Source organism: Hyperolius riggenbachi, chromosome 2, assembly GCF_040937935.1.
Source record: "Hyperolius riggenbachi isolate aHypRig1 chromosome 2, aHypRig1.pri, whole genome shotgun sequence".
NCBI lineage: Eukaryota > Metazoa > Chordata > Amphibia > Anura > Hyperoliidae > Hyperolius > Hyperolius riggenbachi.
In genome coordinates this window covers 281,241,555-281,255,476 of record NC_090647.1, presented here as the reverse complement: position 1 = coordinate 281,255,476, position 13,922 = coordinate 281,241,555, and the positions used below count along the sequence as shown (strand labels likewise).

The window sequence follows — 13,922 nt, the reverse complement described above, 5'->3', positions numbered from 1 at the left end:
AAGGGTGCATGGTGCATGGCATGTAATGTCTGTAGAATATATCTTGCATACTATAAAAGATTGTTGCAGTGTATATATTTTTTTGTCCTGTGCCGCAATGGCTCCACCAGCTCTAGCCACTGTGCCACCTCCTAACCCCCCCCCCCACCCCCCTCCCACCCTCAAAAAAAAAAGTCTGAAGCTGGCTATCAATTAATCTGTACAGCATTGGACCCTGAACTGTTGCCTGAGGGATCAAGTCCTGGTCCCTGCAGAGGACAGTAATTCAAGGTGTGTGTAGCTTTAGTTAAAGGTCTTCATAGAAATGAAAAGTAGGAAGGGCAAGTGAATTCACTCTTGAATTGAATAACAATTAGATGGAAAACTCAACCTGGCCAACTACATCTGGTATGTAAGCTATGTGGAATGCCCATAGACACATCAGACTGTCACCAAAAATCAGTTCAGGTGACAAAAGGCTAATCTCCATATTTAAAACAAACTATCCTTTTCTCTAAACAGTCTGGCATACTGAAAGGTAAATAAGTGTAACATTTACATACTGTGTTACAGATTGCCCCGCAAGCTCATGGTGAACACAAAGGGACGATTTGCATATTCAGAAGTGATACTTTGGCCTCAATTCACTAAGGTTAACTCCTGTCTTTAATAACTCTTCTGAGCTGTTTTACAGTTATCACAATTATATCACCATGGTGATAACTGTAAAACAGCTCAGAAGAGTTATTAAAGACAGGAGTTAACCTTAGTGAATTGAGGCCATTGTGGGAGACATCACATGCTCAATCTCGATAGTCACAAATACCGTCTGTTTTGCATTTACATACTGTAAAATAGGAACTCCTAAATGACACTGCTTGGTCTAAAGCAAATCACTACTTTTGTACTGTGTCCTGTGTGAGAAAGTCTAGCTTGATTATTTATTGACTTTTTCTTTCACACCTATCAACCATGCATATTTAAAGCATTGCTGGTGAACTTTATTGTAGATCTTTGCATACTTTTGTTCAGTCGTGATAAAATAAAGCCATAATTCACCCATGTATGGCTAATCATTTCCATCCTACACATAGGGTGTGGTGAACAATTTATACCTAACTGACCAAACTGATAATTATTACCTTGTGACATTGTCCAACATCATATTTCATCAGAACATAGCAGAAATTCGATCTAATGCCTTCTCCAAGCAGTACAAAAATATGGAGCCGTATGGTGGCCATACATGGTACAAATTTTTCAGCCAATCTTACCAATTCTATGTAGTATAAAGGTGGCCATACATGGTACAATTTTTTCATTCAATCTTACCATTTCTATGTAATATAAGGGAACTGCCTAAATTATCCTTTCAGTATATTCACTGAATTTACCCTTATATTACATAAAAATGATTGTATGAAAAAATTGTACCATGTATGGCCCCCACTAGAATAGCTTTTCCTGATGAAAGTTTGATAAACATAATACAACTGATCAATTAATACATTTTTTTTAACAGATTTTCATTAGGTTCATTTTTTTAATCAAATCTTCTTTTTTTTTTTTTCTACTAAAGCTGGCTACTAATGGACCAATTTCTAGCGAAAACTCGTTCGATCGATCCGAAATTCTAGGTCGGCAGTGATCGAATTGCCAGTAAATAATATCCATTAATGGTTATGTTCGATTATGAACGAGTGAAAAAAAAGTCGTCCGAACGAAATTTTGAATTTTAAAGACGATCGTGATCGATAGATAGCAAAGATTGGTTCGTTGATGGTGTAGTGAACGATTTTTCTTCCGATCAGAATTTCTGATCGCTCAAACGATTTTTCGCTAGAAAATTGGACCATTAGTGGCCACCTTAAGACAAAATTAAATGTTCTACACCCAGCTTTAGACCAAGTGTTGTAATAAGAAATACTGCAGTGCTATGTGCAATGCCTATAAAATGTACATTAACTGAGCGAAATATGCAAGCTGCATTCTATATTTTCTTTTTAAAAAAAATGCCAGTAGTTTGTGAAGCAGAGTTTTTTGTTTAAGTAGTTTCTGAGATCCTGGAACAATCATGCAGCCAATGGAAGGAGAGTATGTTAATCCACACTTTGTTTGGTTCTGTAGTTTAGAAATGATTAATCTTTACATCAACCAGGCAAAAATTATTTTAGGTGGGAGGCAGCAATGGGTCTATGCACATTATTTTAAAGGGGTTCTGTGGCATTCTAAAAAACAAACACGCTAACACTTACCTGGGGTTTCTATCGGCCCCCTGCAACTGTAATGTCCCGCGCCGTTCTCCTCCGATGCAGGTCCCGGTCTAATATTCGTCTAAATAGACGAATAGTGCTAGCTCCCGCGCGCGTCATCGGGAACTTACTGGCGCAGCATGAAGTTTTCTTGTACTGCGCCTGCACAGTAAGCTCCCGATGACGTGCGCGGGAGCGAGCATGCGCGCGGCAGCCGCAGTGTAATTACTTGCGTGATTAAACTGGGACCGCGGCGGGGAACGGAGCATCGGAGGAGGACGGCGCAGGACATTACAGCTGCAGGGGGCCGATAGAAGCCCCAGGTAAGTGTTAGCGTGTTTGATTTTTAGAATGCCAAAAACAAAGTTCACATTTTATTTATTAAAAGGACCAGTATCGCGAAAAAAGTAGGCAGTTAAAATCTGACAGAACCGACATGTTTTGGACCAGTCCACCTCCTCATAGAGGATTCTTAGGGTTTTCTTTGTTTTCAACAGCATTTCCTGAACAGCAGTTTAACTGCCAAAAAGTATATGTCTATACATTGCATCCCAGTGTATGTCTGTGCATGGGGTGGGGAACATTATTCACCACTGTAGCAGAACTGGAGATCTGACACAGTGCTGGAATGGGGCATCTCTTTCTTTTCCTTTTCTCGCCTTCTCTTTATCTCTATACCTTCCCAAGGTCTTTCAGATCTTAAAGAGGAACTCCAGTGAAAATAATGTAATAAAAAAGTGCTTTATTTTTACAATAATTATGTATAAATGATTTAGTCAGTGTTCGCCCATTGTAAAACATTTTAAATCCCTGATTTACATTCTGACATTTAGTACACGGTGACATTTTTTATTGTTGGCAGGTGATGTAGCTGCTGCATGCTTTTTTGGCAGTTGGAAACAGCTGTAAACAGCTATTTCCCACAATGCAACAAGGTTCACAGACAGGAAACTGCCAGGAGTACCACGGTACTCAGAGTTACTTGTGGGAGGGGTTTCACCACAATATCAGTCATACAGCGCCCCCTGATGGTCTGTTTGTGAAAAGGAATAGATTTCTCATGTAGAAGGAGGTATCAGCTACTGATTGGGATAAAGTTCAATTCTTGGTCAGAGTTTCTCTTTAAAACTAGCAAACTTTATTGTACATCCAAAGACATTTATATTTACGATTCAGTCCTTTGTTGTTATGATTCAGTCCCTTGTCGTAATCCATCTCCGTACCTCTCCCGTCTTCAATCTAGATTTTAAATATATTGTGTGATCTATCATGTAGTTTAAGGATTTGGAATGGGTATCTGGTAGGGGAGGGAAAGGAGGAGTCAAGGCTATTTACATTTTTAATGAATGTGTTTCACAATTTATGACTAAAGACCTGGAGCGGTGAGAAGCACGAGGCATTATGCTACATCTACACGTAGTGATCCGGCGGCTCGATTAGCCGCAAGATCGCCTCTTCTGCATCCCCGCGTACACGCCGCGTCCCCGCTCGTCCGTCGGATTTGATACCCGCTCGTCCCCGCCGGCGCAGCTTATCTTCCGCTCGATTCCCTGCCATTGTCCGCTCATGGGGAACGAGCAGGGAATTAGCGGCGGCAAGATCGGACCTGTCAAATCTTATCAATCAAGCCACATCAGCGGCTCGATTGATAAGCCAAATCGCAGTGTGTAGATCCAGCTTAATGCTGTGCAGTCACCATTGTTGTTGTTTATTGGATTTATATAGCGCCAACATATTACGCAGCGATGTACAATACATAAGATTACAGACAATGATAAAAGGGGTGACCGACAGCACAATACAGGTAATACACAATAGATACAACAATACAGGTAATAAAAAGCAATAAGATACACAATACAGTACAGGTAGTATAATGCCAAATCATACTAACACTAACTAACACTAATGTTAGCGCTGCGTAACAGCGAGGGTTATCAGCTGTTATGAGCGCTATAAAATTAAGCGTGCCTTAATTAGTGTCATTGCACGCTAGGAGCCCTATTGGCATTGCAGTGTGCGTAGTGGGGGAACGGGCAGTCAGTGAGCACTATGCTGCTGAATTGCAGCATAGCGAATGTTACCAACATAACGCAGCTCCACTCCTCTTGGCATCATCACCAGCGGGTCCAGTCACATTAAAGTACCTGATCCCCGCACTCTGATTGGCCCAATAGGCTGTCTGTCACTTGACATCAATTGACATAGAGTGGCACAAGATGCATGACTGTATAGTGTTCCTTTCCAAAACTGTCACCCTAATGATCAATTAGAAATCGTTACAGTTGATATAAATTAAATGTGTGTACTAAGATTAAAAAATCTCACCTTCATTTGGAAGTGTAAATAAAGTACATCCTATAGTTTACACCTCTTGCTTCAAGGAGGTGTAATTCTTTCTTATGTTAATTCAATCCATAATGTCTGTCCCTCTTACCAAGGCTCAGCAAGCAAACAAGTAATGAAGAACCCTAAGCACCATCTAAATATATGTTCAACAATGCTTTCCAGCAAGGCTATATGTAGTAAAGAGAACTTAAGAAAGTGTATTTTCAAATGACCAATTTAAACCATATACATGAAATTGTGAAACCTAAATTCCATAGTCATTAAACGTAATCATATATTTCTGTACACAAATTTGAAGAAGCAATTCAGATGATTATTATTAATTTATGAAGCACCAACATATTCTGTGGAGCTGTACAAACTAAGAAGCACACATAGGGTACCTAATAATACAGACAATAGTGTACACCAAATAAAGACACTGGTACAAAATAAAGAATTGGTAATTACAGTGACAAATGATGAATACAATGTATACATTGTGAACTGGGAATGTATGATGACAACAATATTTTTCTCTTACATAATGTTGCTTCTGAATGAGCAATGTCACATTTTTGATTATTCGGGTAGTACCATATCTACTTTGTAACAGTTTAGCTCTTCACAAGACAATTAGTATCAATCTATGTTACAGAGTAAAGTGGCAAAGTAGCTTCTCCCTCCCCCATTACACACCCCTAGGGGCAGTGCAGGTTTTTTTCTGAAAAGTGACATTACCTCTTTTGTTGCTTATAGTGGGATGAATACAGAGGGGGGTTGATATGGGTGTGTGGGGGGAAGGGTTAAACAGATGTCCTGATCTACCACAGGAATCTCCCCTATTCTTCTATGCATAGCCCTAATACAAGGCATAGCTAATAAATCAGTTTTTCCCACGCACCAACATAAAATACTTACCCTGGGCATCATCATGGATCACATGTATACACACACTCAGTAGTGAAACAGCTCCCTGTGAGTCAAATACAAGTGAATGGGGGTCAGCTGAGGTAAATCTATCTTATCAGAGAGTATGAAATCAATGAAAGAGCAGCTATACAACATCACTATTCATGTTTTATATCTTCATAATTATATATATATATATATATATATATACATACATACATCACAATGTATAATCTGTGTGTATTTATAGCAGGAAACAATTGTATACATCAGTTTTTGCAGTCCCTGGGGATTTGGTTTGAAAGAGTCGTCAATCACCCATCTGAATGCAGACATTCTTCCCTTTCCACAAGTGGAGGCCCTCTAGGTACATTATACTTGATCTATAAAGCACTAATGCTGGGAATAATCGTTTCTGCCGTGCGTTTCTGCTCTCGATCGTTTTTGCCTCCCGATTCTGCCGTCGATTCTCTTATCTTCTGCTTGTTTTTCTTATCTTTTTCCATGTCGGAAATTATCTATCGAACCATCTAATCACCTAAAAAACCAACCGTGTATTCCCAGCATAACAAGTTCCCCATTTGTTCACTGTGCACAACTACGGAACAGACAGCCTAAAATGAGCAGCACATTACAGCCAGTACGTGTGCTCTACACATATCTGGCAGTGGCACCCATGTCCCCTCTCTCATCTACCTGTCCCTGTGCAAGGCTGGCTCCCCTCCAACTGAGTGATCCATCTCTGCTCTGCTTCCAGGACCCCCCCTGCCCGCTGACAGGACAGACCCCCCCTGCCCACTGAGGGGGGCGTGCCGCTTCTGGCTCCACCCCCTTTGTGAACCGAATCGTTCATTTTGATGATCCGGATGATTCGACTCACAAAAGAGATTCAGATCAAAGATCCGAAACGTTCATGATCCGGACAACACTAGTCTCAGGTGAAAATCTAGCCTCAGGATAGGGGACTCAGGACATTGCTAATTACATGGTTTGTGATCAACTAAAGTGAGAGGTATATGGAGGCTGCCACATTTATTTCATTGGTACCTGGCTATCCTGCTGCTCCCCTGCCTCCAATACTTTTAGCCATAGACCCTGAACAAGCATGATGCAGCAGATTAGGTGTTTCTGACATTATTGTCAGATCCAACAAGATTAGCTGCATGCTTGTTTCCAGTATTATTCAGACACTTGTATAGCCAGGCCAGCAGAGCTGCCAGGCAACTGGTATTGCAAGGAAATAAATATGGCAGCCTCCATACTCTTCTCACTTTGGTTGCTTTAATGACTGACTGCTATTGTTTTTCTTTGTTTCCCCACCTCCTCCCTCCATAGGACAGTACAGGCTGTTTGATAGCCTAGTAACCTGTCTCTATATGATTGTTCTAAAACTGATCCTATAAATTATCACTATCATTTCAGGCTTTCATTTTTGAATGTACATAGGTTGAGTTGTTCCATTCATTATATGGAAAATGTCAGTGCTATATAAATGCATTATAATAATAATATGCAAAAAAAGCATGTTCAGAGGGGACACAGTTAGCTGAAGTGCTATGTCCATGTCCATATGGTTTTGTCTGTATTGTCACAGTCACAGTGTGGAAAGATCTAAAAATTAAATCCAACAGCATTCCATACTAATTTAAAAGTTGGATGAGTATTAGTAAAAAATAATAACATAAAACAGTAATAAAGAAAACGCCTGAAACTCACCATTCAGCATGGAAGCTAAAAATGAGAGTTATTTCCTGGGCTAAGAAAACCCAAAACAAAATAAAACTATAAACAAATATTGTAAGATTGGTATCTATGCCATGAAGCTTCTATGCTTGTCACCATTGTTATTTGTTGATATAAAACATGAACAGAACCAACTGTATGAGGTGTCGTCTCAGCCTCAGGAGTCAGGACAAAGCATGTGCAGTGCAAATGGGGAATAAAAGCAGTTATTCCTTCTAGTGACATGCAGCCGTTTAAACACACACAGTCAGCCAGAGGAGCTTTGTCTCCCAGCTTCCTGTCAGCCAGCACAATAACAGAGCCAGGCTGAACAATGTGCAAGCTGCTATGCAAACCAGCCACCCCCGCCCTCCCGAGGAGCCGGCTTTCCTGGACAAGCCCACCGGGGGAGGAGTCAGACAAGCTGTATAATAATGTGAGGGAACAATGAACCGGTTCAGATTCAGCGTGTCCAAGAGATCGTGCGGGGACACCGGGGGTAAGAGAGGGCACGATGCGGGAGGGGAGTCTGGGACGTGCAATGGGGGCTTATGAGAGCTGGAAGGGTGAGGAACGCGCCCACTTCACTAGCTGAGGGAGTTGTGTAATCCGTACACCTGCTCTATGGCTTCTGCTGCTGCTTTAATAGAGTTCAAGAAAATAAATTGCCATTTTGTAGATTTGTTTCTGTTTGACGCTTCAGCAGAATATGCTGTTCTATGATCTTATTGTTCTGATGCCAGCTGTCCAAAAACCTACCTTTGTTTGTAAACACAGGCTAGTCTCTCTTCCTCCCGGGCACCACCTTATTGTTAATTGTTTATCTTACCTAACGCCAATGCAGACAGCAGTGCAAGTGCAGTGATTGAACTCACAAACGTCAACTTTATAAAGTAAGGAAGGAGTTTGGGTTTTCCCCCTTCTTGCTATTTATTTTTTTGCTTCTTACTATTTTTGCTATTATATGAGAAATATTAATTCTCTTTGGTCATTTTATTAAGCTTGTGAATCTAGAGTCCCCCTCATACTCTCTACTCCAAATATTTACTGATGTGAGTTAGGGTCATTTTCTGCAGGTTCTTGTGTCTGGGTGCTATGTCTATTGACTTTTTGTATCTTTGCTTTGTCCATTCATGATAAACATGGATATGCACATGTATATTATAAGCCAATTAGTAAAATGTGCAGTTTGTTTTTTTTCAATTATTAAACTGGCTTGTAATGTCAGAATACTGCTTGCTTTCTTTTGCCCTGCCATCTCCTTGTTATGTCCCAGCTGTAACACAAGAACACCAATCAGTGGCACATGTTTCCTGTCTTGCATAAAGTGCTTATCCCCCTCCTCCCTGGGAAATGACAGTTCTTTGTTTTCTTACTATAGGACAATGGATCTTGGGTGTTACAGTACACACTATTTCTATGATGAAGATCTCAAGGAGGACTTTTATCGTTATATTGCTCCCAGTGAAGACATCTGGAAGAAATTTGAGCTTGTACCTGGCTGCTCACCATCTAATGCAGGATGCTTGGGGGAAAGTGGTACTGACTGGGGGTCAGAAATAGTGGATTTGGGATATGAATCCCCTGTAAAGATTCCTGGACTTAGCTCAGTAGTTCTTTTGAAAGACTGTATGTGGAGCGGTTTCTCAACTCGGGAACACCTGGAAAAAGTCCTCAACGAACGCATTTCCGGTAGTGCTTCAAAGCCGGCAACTGCTACAAAACCTGTGGTGGATTCTGATCTGTCGGACCGTGGGAGTAACTCTGCTGACCAGGTGACACCAGGAGTTATTGTATCATCACCCCACTCTGATAAAATTCCCAATTCATCAGAATCTGACGACAGCAGTGACTCTGGTAAGGGTGAAATCCCTGAATATGTGGGGATAAAGGGGTGGTTATTGTATTGGTAAAACTTGTTGACACACTAACCACATAATTCCAATTCATTTCACCCATTCAGTGTAGATCAGTGAGCCTTGTAATGAAAAAGGTCTGTGCTATGACATTTTTCATTATCTATTCTATACAGTACAATCCCTTTTTTTTTTTTTTTTTTTTTTTTTTTTTTTTTTTTTTAGTAAGCTCTGCGGGACCAGGAAAAGTCATACATCGTATATTTATACAGATGCATTTGCTGGGATCTGAGGAATCTGTTAACTAACGAGTTTCTACTGTAGGAGTGTCTCAGTTCTGAAGTGCAATCAATTTGTTGGTGTCAGTTTAGCAAAATATGAAAACTTCTGTTTTAATATTGGACACCTTGTTCTTCTATCATATTATCCATCCCAGTGTATGCCTTCAAACCTAAATTACACAAGTGACATTGACAGCATTTATGTTGTCAATGGTGTGTGTGTGTGTGTGTGTGTGTGTGTGTGTGTGTGTGTGTGTGTGTGTGTGTGTGTGTCTCTCTATCTAGTAGAGGCCAGATGCATTGGTATAGTAGACAAATAACATTTATATCACTCTTTACTCCTGGTGGACTCAAAGCGCCAGAGCTGCAGCCACTAGGACGCGCTCTATAGGCAGTAGCAGTGTTAGGGAGACTTGCCTAAGGTTTTCCTACTGAAGAGGTGCTAGCTTACTGAACAGGCAGAGCTGAGATTCGAACCCTGGTCTCCTGTGTCAGAGGCAGAGCCCTTAACCATTACACCATCCAGCCAGTATCTTCGCTCATCGCTTGATGTTAGGGAGGGAAATCTAAACTGTGGCCTCGATTCATAAAGCATTCCCGCATTCGGAAATGCAAAAAAACGCTCACTTTACCGACCACACACCAAAATATGCATTCATAAAGGCTTTTTCCGCATGAAAAGCCGACATTTGCGAGCAGAGTGATCAATCACCGCCTTGCGCGGTGATTATCACAGCAACAGTAACAAATGTCAATTCATAAAGATTAGAGGTAGCGGTATGCGGACGGGTATTACCGCTACCTCTGATGTGGCGAGAAGCGTGCGGAATCCGTTGCAGTGAATGGGACAGACCTCCCAAGCAGCTGCAGAGAGAACACCGCACGGAGGGATTCCGCCTGCTTCCCCTGTTTCCGCACGTCTCCCGACAGCCTAACGCCTGCCTACAGCGGAGTATCTCCGCACGTATATCACAAGTAGCTACATTTTTATGAATTACCACCCTGAAGGCGGAAATACCGACAGCGGTGTTTCCCCGCTCGACTTTCCCCGCTCGCAGGCAGTTTTATGAATCGAGGCCTGTATGTAACTTTAGGTGGATCCCTTTAAACCGTGTCACTTCCTTATAACTAGCAAGCTGGTACCTGTATTCTGTACACACCTAACATTAACAGCAGGTGCATAGCAGGTAAAGTAGGCTTGTTGTGGCAAAGTTATCAGCTTTCATTGATCTGCTTAGTTATACTGTACTAAATTACAATCTAGTTCAATCTTATTAAGTATTCCCAACCTGTTTTTTTGCCACCTAGATGTGCTTGTCCAAAAAAAAAACAAAAAAAAACCCACGCACAAAACATAAGCTGATAAGTTGCCACAGGGAAAACCGCCAACTTTGATGCACTTTTTATACAACTTGCGTTGAGCTTCTGACCTACACAGGGCTTTCTCATCCATTTCTTAAAAGAATTAGGGCCCGTTTCCACTATCGCGAATCCGCATGCGTTGCCCGCATGCGGATTCGCACAGTCAGTACAAGTGGATGGGACTGTTTCCACTTGTGCGTTTCCCCGCACGTTTTTCTGTGCAGAAAAAATCTGCAGGGTAGGGCCCTCAGAATTCGCCTGCGTGTGGAATGCAGGCGAATCGCACGCAATGTATTTAATAGGGAAATCGCATGTGTTTTCCCCATGCGTTTTTTGCCGCGATTTCGCATAGGTATTAATATTAATTTACACAGGCAGTGACATGGTTAAATTCGCATACAGCCTTACCTATGCGAAATCGCGGCAAAAAACGCATGCGGAATCGCACCCGCATGCGATTTGGCTGCGGTGATTCGCCGGCGATTTCGCAACGCTATAGTGGAAACGGGCCCTTATTGATGTTGCCTACACTAACACCCTTAGTGGTACTTGGTCAATCTCTGCAGTGTCTGCATACTGGTTCTCTCTGTGGTATGATTTGGTCACATGTAACTGAGGGAGACTGTTTTTGTTTTTCTTCCTTTACATGCGGGTGAGGTTGAGTGCTGTTGGGCTTATGCAGATGCTTCTACCACCTCCCCCACCCACTTTTAGGCCTCCTTTCCACGAACTGTTGAGCTGTGTGCTCAGCAAGCAGTTACCAGGCAGAAGTAAGCAGTTATCATGTAGCAAGAAGCAGTTACCAGACACTAATGAGCAGTTGAGAGTGTTTGAGAGGCATTTCACTGCCTATCAACAGTTCTTGGAAAGGAGGCCTCAGTATTAAAAAGTTACACCATGTGCTTTCAGCTGAATGGGGCAGCCACATGGTGAGACAAAAAAAAGCAACAGCTTGCAGCCGGCAGGGGTCGGACACTATCTCCATCCAATGAGAGTGGACTCAGCATTTAAATTGCAGGCATTAGACCAATTGGAGTCCTTTGACATGTGACTAGGATTTATTAATGGAGAAGTGAACCTATTTACATAATTCAATCCTTTTGTGGTGTCTCTTTTGTATTGAATCAGCAGACACCCTTCCCCCAATGCCTCACCCATATGTACTGCCTGCTGCACATGCTGCCAGAACACTCCCCTTGTTCATTGCTTTGCAGCCTTTGTTTGGCAACATGACTTGCCGGAATACATTAATTGTAAGGCATGCTGCATAGGCGTGTTACCTTGCATACATGCTGAGCATTATATGTGAGTTCTGCTTTCTCACTGTCTTGTAAACTTGCAGTCTACTTTATTGCCCTAATTACACACCTTGCAATGATCTGGTCTCTCCATGAAAGAAGTACTTGGGTAAAAACTGATCCGCCCAGTATTTTCTGAACAGTTAATGGTCTTCGTTTCTTTAACCATATTTTGCTTTCCTTTCTTCAAACATTGCTTGATAACATAACTTTTTTTTTTTTTTTTTTTTTTTATCTGCATAGCCTTTTTGTTTTGCTTAACTTTGCTGTTTTTAGTGTATTTCACCAAACTCTTTCTAATCCTCCCCTTTCCCCTTCAATTCCAGATGAAGATGAGATTGATGTGGTGACTGTGGAAAAACGGAATTCTTATCATGGTCGTCAGCCGGTCACTATCACCGTTCGGGCTGACCCACTGGATACTGCCACCAGACTCTTTCATATCTCCATTCATCAACAGCAACATAACTATGCAGCACGCCTGCCCCCAGAACCCAGTCCTGCCTCTCCCGAGGACTGTCCATCTCCCACCACAGAAGAGCCTGGTGAAGTAAGCTGCTCGTCAATACAACCATGCAGTACACCAGAACAAAGCTATTCTGGACAGTCTGGCTCAGACAGTGAGGACATTGTTAAAAGAAAAAATCACAACTATATGGAACGAAAGAGAAGGAACGATTTGCGGTCCCGATTCCTGGCTCTAAGAGAGGAAGTACCCGGTCTGGCTAAAGCTTCTAAAACTCCTAAAGTAGTAGTGCTCAGTAAAGCAACAGAATATCTGGCAGGACTTGTCCGTGACGAACAGCGTCTGGCGGCGGAGAAACTTAAACTTCGATCTCGTCACCGCAAACTTTTGCGGAGGCTCTCCCAGCTGAGGAAACGTTGAAAGGGACAAACGGTAGCAATCTGCCTGGCATATTTTGCACAATTTGAGGAGTTTTGTCATGGGAATGCACAGAAGTGAGATTAACTTTATTTTTTTTTTCCTCTCCTTTTTGAGAGGGTGTTCTGTAGAGCGCAAGTAAAGAAAGGGCTGTATCAGGTGACTCTTCCTGGGTTCTCAGGTTCAACAAATGACATTACTCCCTCTGCTTGACAAAAACTGGGACACTTTTTTTTTTTTTTTTTTTTTACTTTTTTCATAACATTTTTCAGCCCAATCTAGGACTTCTAATGTACAGCTGTACCTCCAAGATCCACAAGTCATGCATCCCAGGGTGATGGCTATGAATCTAGCTCATGTAATTTAAAGTTCTTGGCAAATTTCTGTAATGCACTTTAAGCTCAGCATTGCCATATCTTGTATGCGGCCTTTTTTACTTTCTCTTATAAAATTGTTCAAGTATCTGTCATTAGTCTCCAATGCAGTAAGAATTCTTAGAGGAATTTTTTTTAATTTTTTTTTTTTATTTCTCTAGTAGCACTGTATTGTCACTATGGACTTTCTCCTGCTAAAGTATTTCCTGACTACTTGGATGACTGTTATCTTGTCAGAGGGAACATTGGAACTGTCTGGTGGGAACCACTCTATACCTCACTCTTGTCACTTTACACTGGTTTTGTCTGTGGTGTTTGGTTGTGTTCTTGTTTTTTGTATATTTCTTTGAACCTGCTGCTGCCTGCTGGATTTTGTACTGAATGACAAATTTATATTGTATTTTTGTACACCTTTAGAACAAATTTCTGAGATTTATTAAACACTCTGTGTTGGCAAATGAATTGGACCTGCCATGTTTTCATTAACCTGTGGTAACTGGCCTAATTTCTGCACTACCCTGGGCAATGCCAAATGATACACTGAATACACAAATACACATTTAATCACTCCTTTGGTGAACTTGTCTAATTTACTGTGATTTGATTGTGGATGTCCAAAATGTCACTGGTTTAAAGAGGAACTGTAACAAAGGATTGAATTTTATCCCATTCAGT

The 13,922-nt window shown here is 41.5% G+C and overlaps 1 protein-coding gene across 1 annotated transcript; it reads left to right on the top strand.

Moving 5' to 3' along the window:
- The first annotated feature begins 7,636 nt into the window (after positions 1–7,636).
- Positions 7,637–13,709, top strand: MYCL (MYCL proto-oncogene, bHLH transcription factor). Its single transcript, XM_068265384.1, has 3 exons — positions 7,637–7,692; positions 8,575–9,050; positions 12,317–13,709. Exons 2-3 carry the CDS (start codon positions 8,579–8,581, stop codon positions 12,874–12,876), a joined length of 1,032 nt encoding a protein of 343 aa, XP_068121485.1. The 5' UTR covers positions 7,637–7,692; positions 8,575–8,578; the 3' UTR covers positions 12,877–13,709.
- The last annotated feature ends 213 nt before the right edge of the window (positions 13,710–13,922 follow it).